The sequence below is a fragment of the Augochlora pura genome, chromosome 10 (genome assembly GCF_028453695.1).
Source record: "Augochlora pura isolate Apur16 chromosome 10, APUR_v2.2.1, whole genome shotgun sequence".
Classification (NCBI taxonomy): Eukaryota; Metazoa; Arthropoda; class Insecta; order Hymenoptera; family Halictidae; genus Augochlora; species Augochlora pura.
This window is the reverse complement of record NC_135781.1, coordinates 19,141,013-19,157,147: the sequence shown is the minus strand read 5'-3', so window position 1 is coordinate 19,157,147 and position 16,135 is coordinate 19,141,013. Positions and strand designations below refer to the sequence as shown.

General features: G+C 36.8%; 1 protein-coding gene across 1 annotated transcript in view; it reads right to left on the bottom strand.

Moving 5' to 3' along the window:
* Positions 1-16,135, bottom strand: part of Nha1 (Na[+]/H[+] hydrogen antiporter 1) — a 266,381-nt gene that overhangs the window by 69,653 nt on the left and 180,593 nt on the right. The window contains exon 7 of the mRNA XM_078193764.1: positions 1,013-1,277. Within this exon, the coding sequence (XP_078049890.1) occupies positions 1,013-1,277 (265 nt within the window). The remainder of the gene's footprint in view (positions 1-1,012; positions 1,278-16,135) is intronic.

Below are 16,135 nucleotides of genomic sequence, written 5' to 3'. Positions count from 1 at the left end.
GAACGTATGCATACTTATTAAAACTCGATATGACATTATCCGACAAAACCTTCTGGTAGAACTAATATAACCCAAGTAATAAAGTACTGCACTAGTACAACCTATGGGCTCCACAACGTGTCAGTAAATGCAAACAAAACTAACATTTGATAAGCTACCTAGTATTCGCATAATCGAAATTGGCATTTGGAGTTACTGGCTGATAAATGTTTTCCTCCGTAACGTTTCCTAGCAGCTAGGAAATTAGCAATTATCGTTCTTTTACTTTGTACTTACTAACTCCTCTTATCAGATAAGCTATAATTTACATTTGTAACATATTTAACACCTCCGCGATTGCCATTTTGTTCCTTATTTATCTTCATTGTTCATATAATCAAATTCAATGTATTTTTACCACGAAATATTAAAACAATTTAGTAAAACGCAGCTCTCAGCTGTATGAACTTTATGTTGCGTGTTATAATTAGATTGCGGATACGAGACAAAAGTTGATAAAAAATTAATTCTAGAAAACATAAATTAGAAAAGATTTTCCCTTTCAATAATTGTAATAAGCGACAGATAATTTAACAATATCCAGAAATTCTTCGATTTGTTTTTACTGTTATGTCCTCGATCTGTTCACTTTTTCCATGAATGCATAAAATCCACGATTTTAACACTAAACGTACTATTACCGATCAAGCGATAACACTTTACAGAATCAATTTCTTCATTCGAGCATATATTTCTATAAAAATTGCAAGAACTCGAGATAAGTTCTTGTAATACTTTTAAGATGACAGATACTAGTCACTTTTAGTGTTAGGAAACACCGTGTGGTTCAATTACCTTATTTGTTACATGCTTATTGTTACATAAACTGGAAACTGCTCGTACCAAGAAACAAGAATATTGCAACTATTACCACGATAAGAGTTACGAAGGCTAGTTCAGGTCATTACATTTTAATTTTTTTAATTGACGGAGATATGCAACGCGCCGTTCGTATTAATTCGTCTAATCTTACCTTGGCGACTCCGTAACCCTTGCTGCGCAACCTGAACAGACAGGGCACCACGACAGCCGGTGAAACGGCAGCCACTACACTGCCGAGCAGGAAACCCCATATCCAGGGCAATCCGAGCAGATATTTTGTCATCGTGGTTACCACAACCGCCTCGACGACCCATGGAATTAAACCGATTTTCGGTACGGTGACTTTCAAGCTCTTCAGGGCATTCGGATCCAAATCCAGGCCGGCTCTGGTGAGGATAATGACTAGAGCGATTTTTCTGCAACAACAAACAGCAGGATCAGCGACTGGCTCCCTTAGGGACTGGCGTCAATTCGGTGGAAACGAATTTTCTGGCTCGTTTCTAACGTCGCATTCGATTAATCTTTTTTTCGGTAAAACAGGTTACGTAATAATTATTCGATGCTGAATAGAGGGTAGAAGATAACACTGTTTGGAACTTATCGTAAACGAAAAATTTTAATAGGGTTTATGTAATTATTCGACTATATGCAAATTCTTTTTTTCGAGCGTTATTTGACACGAAATTGGAATTACAAAAAAGCTTTTCTCGTAAACTATGAGATTGCTCATCGTACAAAGAAAATATAAATACAATTAGACTTTTTAATATGCCATGAATACATAAAGATCCTTGATCTAGTAATTATTTATCGAGGAAGTGATGAAAAAGTTAGAAGTATTTCGGTATTTTCTTCTTCGATCAATAATTTATCAGTATAATAACCGTTCTAAATAATACAAGGTAGAGTGTACGTATCGTGTTAAGAACCGTATTCGAATAAATATAAAATTATTGTTACATTTTAATATTACTGTATGTTGAGGAGTCGTCAGATGTATGACGAAATCCTCTGAATATTGCACTTGGTGCCTATTACTATACTCGAAGGACCACCCACTGTGTGTGGGACTAAAAACTGTTCCTAATTGTAACACGTAACCTAACCGTTACGTATTCTGTCTATCTCTGTACTGTACTGAACTGTCTGAATCTGTACTGTTCTCCTCAAGGTCTGTACCTTTCTGTGTTGTGTCTGAATCTATTCTGCTTCAAGGTCTGTACCTTTCTGTGTTGTGTCTGACTCTATACTGTCTCAAGGTCTGTACCTTTCTGTCTTGTGTCTGAATCTATTCTGTATCAAGGTCTGTACCTTTCTATGTTTGAATCTGTTCTATCCTGCTGAAGCAACCCTTCTCTGGGCCTTACGCGCCCCCCCCTTTCCAGAGTGGCGGGAAAACCTAGTCATCCCTTCCAATGTGCCCGAAGCACGTTGTCTGTGGTGGGGATGACTAGACGGGCCGCGTGCACTCGGGGGTGGACGGATGTTTTTGGCAATGTTTTGAAAGTTCAGCTGGCCAGGATCGCTGATGCCGATACCTGACGGCCGAGTCCCTTTCCTTAGTCTCGGGACTTTATGGCGGGGCTTCTTGGATCTGTGAGACTAAATGATGGCATTACCTTCATCATCCTGAAATCTATTTACTTTATTTGCCACATGTTGGCTACGGACCGGTCCGCTAATGACTGTAATAATCCTAAATGCATTTAAAACGAATTGCTGAAAAACTCACAGATGGCCAGCCATACCATAAAGTCATTTCTAAATCTCTCGCCCTAACACTGTATCTAGGGATATTCATGTAATGATATATCATGCGATTAATAGAAGTATGAAGGAACGTTTCATTTTCTTCATTGCAAATAAAGATAGAACGAATAAATTTATTTGCTACCTCGAACAAAAGATTCTTCAGGACTCGAAATAATTAAATATAAATATGCACGAGAATTAAATTGTAGATTATTCACAATTCGATAATTATCGTTAATTATTTTATAATTACAAAATACAATGTTTGGATATCTGTCATTCCAAATGAATTAAATGCAAATATGAATTCTTGTGCATGATTTTCTACGGTGCCAGTCCCAAATACCTTGCGCACGTTCTAATAATGTTCATTAGCTGAAAACTAAAATTCCGGAGATTGTTAGGTGCGGGATGAGACAGTAGCGTCTGTCATAAATGGAATGGAATGCGCACTTCACTTATCAGTTTCTAGTCGATAGAGGAATAGCTGACCAGCATAGTAGATCCTCGGTTCTGAAGCCACTAATTTAGGTACCTGATTTACCGGTACACGCGATATACGCACAATTACCTCGATAAGATTTATCGTCGATAAGAAAATAATGTATGTCGCAAGTTAGGTACGTTATCGTCGAGCATATCTTTCAGCGTTAAATTGCACTTTAATGAACACAATAGGGCATTGTACGTTTATTTACTAGCTGTACCGTGCTAATTCACGTTAGTCTGATTAATCGCCTACTAGTAAAATTGCTCTCCCTGGAAATAATCGAATGTATGTTTGAATTAACTTTTGCATCGAGAAAAAATTGAGTTTCCTCGTTGTTATTAATTGCAACGTTAAACCTTGCAACTTTAATAGTTTCTAAAGTTATACGTATATTCCAATGTTTTTCGATTCTTGTTGTTGAACGCGTCAGGAAGTTGTGATTGCTAACTATAGTGCTTAAAATGAAATTGCGATTATGAGAATTTTATGGACATATAGTGAATAGCGAAAGTATTCGAATAATAACATAATTTCGACTTCCACGCTATATATGGTATTGAAATAAGTAACCATCAAAGGGAAAAACATTTTATGTTGTATTAATATCAGCGAGTAAATGGGCCAAAAATGCATTCTAATTTTACAAAATTCTTTGGATACATTAACCAATTAAAATAATAAATTATATTTACACGTGTCTTATGTCCCCATCAGGTGAATTTGGTTATACAAGCTGCAATAAAAAATGCATACTATAAACAAATCATGAAACCGTGTAAAATAGAAATATAAAACGTCATCGATTATAGATAAAGCATAAACATAAAGAATAAACGAACTTCTTGAAACATATTGTTAAACAGAGATATAAAATAGAGGTATTAAACTAGTAATGAAAATTATTAAAAGAATGTATTTTTATAACTTTTCAACTCAACTCTATAAAGCGTTCGAATACTTTCGTAGTGTGAAAATTCGATGTCTGTTTTATATTTTTTTAATTATGTAGACAAACCTTTTATACTATATCGATAGTTTTTTTTATTTTAACATTTATATACTCTATTTTTAAATGCTCTAGCTTCCCCGTTCGATGTATATTTATTTAAATATACGGCGTAGAAATCAATGTTACACTAGCATTCGAATATTTTCGTAACTCACTGTATTTCTTCTCCTTTTCTCACAGATACACATACCATACGTATAATATATAGTCATTAAAATTGTTTAAATCGCTTACTCATTAATGTCAATGGTTATTGCTAATCTCTCAACTTGTTCCTTAATTCCTTTACTTCATTTAAGCATTCTGCCATCGCTAGTGTACGGAACCATTTTTAATTTCTGATATTATTGTTATTATTATTGTTCTTATACTTGTTATTATTATTATTGCCGACACGTTACTCATATTTGATTATTATCTTTAATGTTACTCATATTACTACTATCGTTATTATCTAATTCTCATATTATTACTTATTCTATCTTCTTATTACTTTTGTATCTTTGTCTTATGTGCTCATTATTGTAAAATTCTCTGCAACGAAGGGTCCACTCCGTTGACAGAATAAACATTATTACTATTAATAATTTTATTAAATGTTACGGCTTGGATCGATAATATCAATGGCATCACTTCCCCCTTTATAACCAATTATGGCCAATTTAATTATCTAAATCGGTTGTTTTTTACTTGTCACTGGTTTCGCAACACTCCTAATTTTGCCAATAAATATATTTATCATATATCATATGTCATATTACAATAGTCCTGTCTTATTGTTAATTTATTTATTTAAGTCTCTTCATACTCTTTTATATCTCATTTCCTACCGTATAACAAAGAATTTTCCCCGTTTGAATTAAAACTATTATTATTACAATTTTCCTTTGTCTTGTGTCCACGATTTACACAAAGTTCCGCCGTTCGGTCACCGGTTTTACAAGCCGAGGGCTATCGAAACCGGGTGTTTATTAGCAGCGGATTCAGTCGGACATTTCGCAAGGGCCGAAGCTGATCACGCGGTGGAATTCCTCTCGACCAAAACCTTGACAAGCGGACCCGTTCCCGTTGGGAAGTAGCAGGAGGTTGCGGGACGTCACGGGGGAGGGGGTCACTCGTGCCCGAGTCTCGCTTTGAGAGCGCGTCCTTCGTGTTCCGTCTCGGGGGTGGAAGCACAGGTTATCGCCGGAGTTTGCGTCGCCCGGTGTTAATTCGACGTGCTCTCTCGCTCTGCCGTTCTCCTACTCTCCGAAGATTGCCGATGGCTTGCAGGAGCACCCGGTTACCCGACCGAGACCGTACTCTCTTGCTGAGAAACTCGTAATAGGATAAGTTTCGGACGGCCTGCCTCCGTGGAACCGGTTTCGCAAAGTTTCTGCCCGGCCATCTTTAACGATCCGCGGAATCCCGAGTTTTCATCGGGCGCATTCCGCGTTTTCTCGATCCGAACGACCCTCCTCGAGCTTGCCGATTTTCATTTACATCTCCAACGAGAATCCTGTTCCATGTCTTTGTCTCTTTCACGTTCTCTTTCTCATTCCGAGGCTGGGAATGCCGATTTGTTCAGAGTTCGCTAGCTGATTAGGTCCTGGCTGTCTCGTCTCTATCGGGCAACAGCTTTTCGGCCGAGATTCTTCGAAGAAGTTCGATATCGATAGTTCCTTTGTCGTACGTGGAATATCAAATTTCGAGAGGGTTCATCTGACCTAGTGTACGTGATTCTAGGAAAGGTTCACTTTCGTAACTTTGCTGATTTGAAATTAGTTCGCCAAATATGCGCCTCTCTTTTTAGGTATTTAGATTCGTCGAGTTTTGGGAAAACTTTAATTAACGCAACGTGAAAAAATGATATTGTAGAAAAATGGAGGAAAGGGAGCCGAAATAGTGATTTCAAGTATGTTTAAACATGGAGTTAAAATTTGGAACCGGTTGTAGTAGCCAAAGTTGCGGAGCGTTTTAGGACAACTATGTATAGAAAATGACAACTAGGTGGGTTACAAAATTCGCCGGAACACATCAATCTCGCCAATTTATTTTGAAATACAGGGGAATTGAAAATTCAACCAAGACTGTATATTGCACATAGATTTAAGGAGGTTCGTTTCACGAACTTGCTAATTTCGAATTAGTTTTTAAAATACAAATCTCTTGATTTTTCTAGTATTTTAAATTTGTTTATTCCTGTAGAAATGTAGCATACACGTAAATTAATACTTTAATAGAAACTCTATAGTATTGTTAAATTCATAGTAAACTTACAATATTATTATGTTATGAAACATATAGTATTGTTATATATTGTATATTGTTAAACTTTCAGTCAAATTGGAGTTTTGTATCTTAACTTTGCTAATTTAATTAATCTGTAAATTACAAACATTTATATTATACAATTTGAATTATCATTATTTGTATGAATATCGACAGTTTTCTTGATACGTAATCTAAAATTACAGCTAAGATTTAATGATGTAGCACATGTAAAATTAGGGGTAATTTAAGCCCTCGTTTTTTAAAACTCTTATTGGTCCAAGCATAGTAATACTTTCAATTTTATTTCCTAAATGCAACCTCCAAATAATAAATTATTAAGATAAAAGACATATTAACAACTTTACGCCATGCAAAATCATTATTTTGTTAGTTCCGATTTTGTTTCCACAGGATGTTTCAAAATTATGGTACACCCAACTCTTTTTTTACACGGTAGATACATTCCTTAGAAAAGCGTGCAAAAAAACTCGTGTAAAAAATACATGCGACACATGGTTTTAAAGATATGTTCCACAACTTTAAAAAATCGCGTAAGATAAAAAAATCCTAAATGTTTTCTCAAAAACCGTGCAAAAGAAGTAATAATGAAATCCATATTTCATGAGTATTTATAAAACAAAAAAATTCATTTTTATTACAAAAAAAATACAATTGCTGTACAGATAAGTTTCTGTAAGACACTGTCAAAATTAGAATTAAAAAAAAATGTTAGAGAAAAAAAAGAGTTGGGTGTACTTCCGGATCTATGAGGTCATTTAAAGTAGCTTTTTCCTTATCGAAAATGCAATCCACGGCTTTGTTTACAAGTTATTAACGAAAAACAGTGACCAATGAGAGGTGAGATTCGCTGTCGCATGGCGGCCGAGCCAATGAGTTGTTCTGAGCTTCGTCCGCTCGTTGACTCAGCCGCCTTGCGTGAAGCGAACTTGCCTCTCATTGGTCGGTATTTTTTCTTACTAAATCATAAACAAAGCCACGAATTGTGTTCCATCAAATAACCTCAGGAATTCCTAATTTCCCGAAAATATAATAATTTTGATACACTCTGTATGGTATGAACCTATAAATTTTGCATTATTTCTGAGTCGGTAGTTCATTCATGGCAAATGATTTATAACAATAATTTCTTTCACATACGTAATACGTAAAATTAAAAAGAGTTATAATATCATATAACTTTGCTCATTTCCAATTTCTTTTTAAAATGTAGATCTTTAAATTTATGAATTTTATTAAATGATGAAATTTTTAGAAAATGATGAATAGCATTTTCTCGCACACGCGCGATACTAATTGCCGCATGTCCAACCGTGTTTGCCTGACCAGCGCATATATAAAATTAGAAGTAGTATCAATCGTTGCTGTGCCGTTATCAAACTCATTTATCAAACACAGATTAAATTTTCCGCGTTTCTCCATTCTCCCATTTACACTCAAAAATTTCCGTCCAACCAAAACAATGTTTTTGTTTATTCGAAACAGAGCCTGCGTCCAGCCTATCGCAGTAATTTCTCTTTCATTGAAAAATCAATTTTACAACGTGAGAAATGACCTTTATCTATCGTTTGAACGCTTGCATTAGGTAACCATGGAAATAAAAATGACTAATGCTTACATTTATTAAAGCCAATAAAACGGAATCAATTGTAGCGGAAGCGATACTACAAATCCGTTCGGCTGATTTATTTTCCGAGTCGGTGTTCCTCGCGAGGACAGTGCTCGACTGTAAATGTAAAAAACGTATCGGGCTAGCACCGCACCGAAATAAATTATTTAAACGGCGGCGGCACTGGAAAATGTCCATTCCAGCTTCTGGCCGGGCGATTATTTAAATATTTCAAAGTTTCATTCTCCTGGGACCGATCCTCTCTTTTACACCGGTACACTGTGCCACCGTCACGAGCCGTACAATTTTTATTCGAAGCATCGCAACACCGATTGATTATGACTTGCTGACGGATACACGTTCTCGAATTCGCTGTTCTCCGGCCAAAAGCTGTCGTAAAAGAAGGAACTTGACCTACATCTTCGGCAACCAGCGATCGGACCATCGAACATACTCTAATTTATAAATCAATGGTTCGCTATAATGTGCGCGAAACAACGGCAACCCCTGTTGGTGAAGTTTACACGCGACTGAATTTAATCGTTCGACCTTCGATTCCAATTGGCCCCGACCTCGTTCTCCGCAACCACCGAGAATTACGAATCCGTTCTCCGTTTTGGCGTTAATCTTTCTCCCTTTCATCACTTCGTCGAGTTGCTCTTTCCAACGGGTTTTCTACCGAGCACAAAAACCACTTACAATTAACGCGGAAAACCGCAGCGGCCGCCGGCGAGGGAACTTACCGAAAATTAAAATTTCCTCATTTAAAACGCGAAAATTATTAAGCCCGCGTTACACCGATCGATCGGCGCACGGCTCTCGCGTCGTCGCCGATGAGAACCCTGAAACGAATGCGGTCTATAATGCAAATTAAGATGTATCGATGCAGATTTGTCGGCTGAGATAATGAACACGCGGTGCGGGGGGAGAGATAATGAAACTGATCGGCTTTACCGGTCGTAAAAGATAACGGTGGTATTTCGATTTCGTTTCGGCCTCGTAAAATGGAATTAAGCGGTCAGCTTTTTGGATTGTCTTTCGAATAGCGAGGGCTCTTGAGTTGGATTTTCCTGCATTATAGTTTCGTGTTTAATGCCTCGGGATTTCAATTTTGACGAGATTTGTGAATTTGGACTTTGATTTGCAGTCATAAGCGCAAAGTTATCCGAGTAGGATTACGAATTTGTTACGAATTCTTGATTTCTTTGATTTCGTTCTGATTTATCGATTTGCTTGGGAACCATGCGAAATTTTTACATAGAATTTCTCACATTATGTATGATATAAACCCGGTGTATAACTATGTAATTTTTCATTGAGCTTGCGATAATTCCTATAAATATTTTTCAGCTTTTAAATACATTTTCCGAACTTCTCTGTCTAAGTGATTCTATAATTTCTCTATGGGATTCAAATCAAGAGATTTGATTCACCATTCCATTAGTTTTATTATAGAAGTCTGTTTTATTTGTAGATAATGTTGACATATTTTACTAGTATGCCCGAGATCTTGTTCTTGTAAGAAACGTAAAATTACCATTCGTCTTTAAAAATAGAATTTGCTGAGATATATCGTATTAGTCCATATTCTACATTACTTATTTATTAAAAATGATACGTATCCATATATTTTCAGACCGGAGTGTACACAGATTGGTACTGAACTACAATTATTTCAAATAATTATAAGATTAACCCTTTGCACTCGAAGCCATTTTAACTCTATATCTAAAATAATTTCTCTGGCTTATAGTACTTCCATTTTATATAACAAAATACATTTTATGCATACGTAACTGATTCTTGCTATTCATACTATCGCATCCAACTGTAACAATTTTTCAAATCCAAGCTTTGTTAGTACAAAGATTATTTTAAAATGTGATAGAAAAGTTTGAATGTTGCCTCAGAGTCACCATTCGAGTACAAAGGGTTAATCAAATAACACATTAAATTCATTGCTGCTGCTGTTTTGAATATTATCTCAAAGGAAAAGATATCGAAAACTACAATTTGTTATTTTCTCTTGTTTCATTTGTAGAAATTGTATTTCGACAGTCATTGTTCGCAATAGTCATGGCGATATCTCGATGGATCGATGAACAAAACGTTCAGCTTTTGAGATTTTCTTCGCAACGAGATCTTAAAACGCAATCTGTTGCGTTCCAATGTTTAATGGGAACAGATCGTATCTGAGCGGACATTTATAGCTAACTCTATGATAAAGAATGTAGTTCCATTCGTTGTAGTCTATTATTAAACATTTCGAGGTTGGATCTAAATGATAAATTCTCTCAATAATAATATGATTAGTTCAGTCGTACCATAAATTCAGCGCAGACAAAGTGATCAATTTCTTGGAACTCCTCCCACACGAAAGCACACTTTAAAGATACAGTTTGTTGCACTCTGGTGTGTAATGCGCAGAGATTAAATCTAAATGTTTAGCTTATGTATAATGGAGAGCGTCGTAGGATTACAATGTTCATTGTAGACAATGCGAGCGTCTTTCTGGATTTTCATGCAACCATTGAGAAATCTTAAGACACGATCTGTTGCGTTTTATTGTTAAATATCTGGTGATTCTATCGGACTAATAAACTGTCTCAATAATACTAAGTTTACAAATTCTCAAATTACTTTCAGTCCAAGTGAAATTTTAAAATGTAGCGTGCTGCGTTCTATTGTTGGCTGGAATCAAATTGGACCAGGACAATGATTTGCAGCTGTGATTGAAACGGAATCCTGATAGGACTGTAAATTCGTTATCGATACAGCGTGCAACTTTTCGGACTTTCTTGTAAAAGAACAGAGTTTGAGATGCAGTTTGTTGCAGTCTACAATTCACTGTGTACGATTTTCCACGATCATTCGCCAGATTAGCAAATTTCAATTACTATTTCATTATTATGAAATGCAACGTTGCTGCGTTCTACCGATTAACACCTACAGATTGGATCTTAATGGTAGCTTGTCACGAAAGTACTAAGATTACTAGGATTATGGACACGTGTTAAATGAGACGTTTAATTTTTTAGACAATTTTATTAGCGAGATGAAACGTTAGAATATAATTGCATGCATTCTAATTGCCTAATAATTGGATGCGAACGATGATTTTTGTCTGGATTAATTATCGCATTAGCCAGATTGGATAATTTCGTTGTGGACAAGGCGTCTGAAATTTTAAACTTTCTTTCTTCTTTAACCCTTTGGGGACGGGTGTCGGCATATAGCCGCCCAATTCTCGCGCTGCTGTTGCGTACGTCTGTCATTCTAAACAATAAGATACGCGTGGGGATACTAGCCTAAGAAGTCTAGTTGCCTCTCAATGAAATTAGAGACTTTTAGCAATGAAGTCTTATTTGAATAAAGCTTTAGTTTTTATAACGCAAACGTGCGACATAAATATTTTCTTTACTGCGCGCTCCAATACCTGTCGTCCACAGCGACGCTCGCCCGTCGAGCGTCTCCGTCCCCAAAGGGTTAAACTTTCTTAAGACAGAGAAAGATTTCAAGATGCGATGAGACATGTAACTTTCGACGATTTCTTCCAAATATAAAGAGACTTTGAGATCAATTTCGTTGCATTTCGTGGTTGATAGAGAAGAAATCGACCATTCCATTGGCCATCTATGAGAGCGGCCAAGTTTGTTGTCGATAAACTGTTTCAAAATGTAAACCTTCGAAACAAAGAGAGATTCTACGATGCAGGTTACAAAAAGTGGGCGTGATTGTTAGTTCGGTCAATCGGCGCCACTTTAGGTAAGGCAACTTTGTACATGTAGGAAACTTTCAAGGATTTCTTCCAAACGACAGGATACTTTAAGATACACTTTGTTGCATTTCGTTGTTGATTACACGGAGATTGGATCTAAACAGTGATTCGCCGCGATAACCTAGAGGGTAAGACAGTAAATTCGTGGGGGATAAAGTCGACGGGGAGAACCGGGCGGCGTTATCGATTGAGGGAACGAGATGCGCGTTCTTTATACGTGCATCTGTACGAATCGGACTTAACGCCTCTAACCCAGAAATACTGGGGGATTCCTGGCATGCCTCCGCGTCCCTCGATAATCTCGATTCCGCGCAAGAGGCGCATTTGTGTCGGGCAACTTCTCCGCACGTTTGCCGCGCCGCGCTTATCCTCGGGGCTCTAGACTTATCCTCCGGCCGCGGTACTTAATCGCAAACGCGCATGTACAGGATGGCCGTGAATCACAATAAGAATTAATCCGACAGTTCTATGGTTCCATACTCGAACACGGTTTTCACGTTTTCCATTCTTCCCGGCTCCTTCCATCACCCGCGACATTTCCACCGTTATCGCGCGCCGGATTTAAGCCTCGGATGACCGTTCTTGATCGATCCAGATCGATCTTCGTCAAAAGGAAATCGCGCGGATTAAACGGTACTTTCTTTTTATCGTTATTTTGTGCGCGGCTCGCAATTGGGCGCTTACCAGCATTTTTGCAGGTCGCGACGGCGACAGTTGCTCTACTTGCACCGGGAATACAATATCGTCGATATGTCATACATCAAACGCGAATTATTACCAACCACTGTAAACGTATGCAGGAGCGTCATTGCGAAGTCGAGCATAATTTATTATGTAACGTTGAAAGCGCATTATTGCTTGTATAACGACCGCTGACACAATTCCGCTCTTGTCTGCTAACAATAACGAGCCGATCTAGGCGAATCGTTTCGGTTTTGATGACAGCGTGCTGTGTCAGTTCAATTTCTTCGTTTTCGCGGAGCTTTTCTAGGATTTTATTGTGGTAAGTATTATGCTAGGTTTTTCGGTAACCTGAATCTCTTGTGATGTGACAGAAATGTGTTAATCCTCATTGAGATAACTCGGAAGAAGATACCTAAGGTTTCGTGTTTGAGGAAAACTTCAATGCACATCGGTTCTATCAAATCAGTAACTTCGTTACTTCGTTGATCAGAAACTAAATTATTAATACATAATAATGACAATTGTCGTGTATTATACTGGAATAAAGATCTGTAACAATTGTTGCTTACGTCAGAATAACGTACCTTCTCGCGAGGTAATATTGCGCCGCAGATGATAATTTATTCTTTCTCTTTCTCAGAACACAAGAAAGCAACCTGTAACTTACATTTTTATGATGCACCATCGCTTTAAGTGCGATGGTTGCCAACATTTATCGTTGCATAAATGATAAATTATACTAATCTTTGTCGTAACGATTGCAAGTTTCTTAATTAATCATTTAACAACAATAATTTCTTTCAAAAACCACAAAATTATTTCGAGAAACAAGTTGGTCCTTTCTTTTACAGGTCGTAAAGTTATTTAAAAAAAAAACCATTAATGGATTGAAAATCGATAAGAGATTAATAGTACTGAAAAATCGAAGATAAATATTTAGAGGCATTCACAAGTTAATACATTTTTTCAAGAATTATAATTTTAAAAAGTGCCATTAATTTTCTTTAATTGTTGAAACGTCGAAGCTTATTTTCGGTATTTAAAGATCATCAAATAATTGAAAAACAATTCCATAAAAGAAAAACAAGGTACAAGGCAAAGTAAAAGTTTAAAAAAGCCATGTGAATGTAAATCGTTTAAAAAACGATCTTACAAACACAGAAACTGGTTATGCTAAAACTGAAATCTGACAGACCGAGTGCATTCCTATGGCATTTTTCCACTCAACAATCCCAAGAGAAATATGCTTCCAAAAATCTGCATTGATGGGAAAATCGGAGATCCTAGACGACTGTAAATTGACTGTTAAGCCCGGGTTCAGAGTTATAGTCCCGTTCCCAGAGATAATCCCCCGACGCAACGACGACAGCGACCGATTTACGATCTCTCTGGCCGAGGTAGAAAGGAGTTCGTTTAACGAGCTTCTCCTATGCGTCGATCGCTTCTCCGCGCATCAAAGGAATCTGCAGTAGAGAAACTCGGAAGGTCACAGTCTAGAATTTCGCAATTCGCGTTCTTCGAACCTGCTCTCGTTTCAAATCTTTCTGCTTGCACATCGATGTATGCGCGTTCGACTGCATCCCCTAACTGCGCGAAAATTACTCTAAAAACTTTGCGAGATTTACCTCTTATTGGATCGGTACGTAAATTCGCGTAATTTTAATCCCAATCCAAATTTCTCACTCAATAATTGCCTAATAATGATAGTTATGTCTTATACTACATTCGAAAGCTCTTTCGATTCATTTTTTGAAAAATAGGGAACGTCGAGCTAACAAGAATAAGTATCTCCGATATGTTTTTCTATACGATTAAATTTGCAATAAAGTGATTAACTTTTTGGAAAGTATAAAGTGTCAAATTAACCTCATTGTCTCAAATTGAACCTGTTCTGATGGCGACAAAATAAATTTTGATAAGAAGTTAATAAATAAAAAGTTTCTGTTTTATTAAGAAACTCCAGGTAGTGTTTTACATAATGTGTACAGGGTGGACCACCGAGTAAGGTCTGCTACTACATTACTCGAAAGCCGTTTCTTCTATAGAAAAATGTTTGAGTCAAAAGTTGTAAATCATGAAATTGGAAATATACTGATATAGTTATTTTTTTCTATGTTGCTTTATCATTACATAAAACTAAATAAAAGGCTATAAAACAATATGAGTATAAATTTCAATATTTATCGAGGTAATGATTAACTTATGTTTAATATAGAAGGCGTATCAAATGTTGCTTATTCCGACCAACACACGTGTTCAAGAGACCTTCGAATCTCGACGAATATAAAATTCCATCTACGCAATTCAGATGGCAGATCTTGGCGGACCACCCTGTATATACCATTCTCCTCGTTGATTTTCAGAATGCAAAGCATCGGGAGTAAATTTGCAAGAGTGTCTGTCACGATTATCGAGCACGAGGTTGCATCGATTATTGAGTAACGAGCGCCAAATAGTCGGTAAATTCAAAGAAACTTGTATTCACCATGATCTCGAAACCGTGCATCATTCAGTCATTTTTCACCGCGAGACATAGTACGGATGTTCCTCGAAACTCGTCCGTAATAGTGATTCTCCGATCGTTCGAACGCGCAACGGTTTTGCATTTAAATGCCCAGAACAGAAAAATGCATGGCCATGACGAGCTTGCCGACGCGGGGACACTTAAAGAGAACTTAGATGCATGGCGGATCGATCTCTTGAATGATCGAACGCGTTCCGAAATAGAACTATCCACTGCCCTCGCCACCACTTCTATTTTTCACTTAGCGCTTTCGCGAACCATCTGTAGTTCTATCACGTATTGCAGGCTCGCATAGAAACTGGTTCCTCTCCAGTTGAACATGGTTTGTTCTATCAAAGAAATTTTCTTTCCGATCGGCCGAACTACATGAATCATAGAAGAATCTTAATAGTTTCCAGTGAAATGGTTTACCAACCTAAAGTCAAGTTTTGACGTTTTAGTGATTTAATATCTTGAATAGAGTCGTGTTAGTAAGGGAAATTCAGTTTCATATTTATTTGAAGAATGTTAAAAGTGTAAAGACTCTTTCGTAGGAAACGATGAAATATAAGTAATTACAGATAGCTAAGGTCGAATTTTATTGTGACTAGATTGCGGATCTTATGTGTTTATGAAAAAATGGAACAAAAAACAGAGGAAAGATTAAAAGAATGCTGTAACATTATTTTCAACCTGTAGTTCATATTAAGAAAGAAAGTAAACTTGTTGGAATTGAGGTAGACAATTTTCATTTTGCATAAAATTCCACAGACTAGTTTGGACTGTACAAATTTTAGAGACTGTGATAACTTTCGTTAGTGAACTCCGTAAACAAGATTCCTTTAAAGGGCCAGATGAAGAAGGTAAAGTATTTAATTTCTGAATCTCCTTCTTCTCATTTCAACAAATTGTTATTTTTAAAACAATAATTGAAGCATAGTCTAGTGAAGTAGTCCTAACATCTCGAATCACTTCAAATCGATTTAACTAATGTTAGGAAAGTTATTTTGTTCTAAAAGATGTTCACACGTATTTGTCCTCGTTTTTACACATCCACTCCTACCAAGTATTGGCAATGGAATATTTTATACTACTTTAGAAAAAATCACTTCGCAATTCCTTAAAAAATAAACAGAAAATATAGCCAACTTTAATCTTCCCGACGATTAGTCAATTAA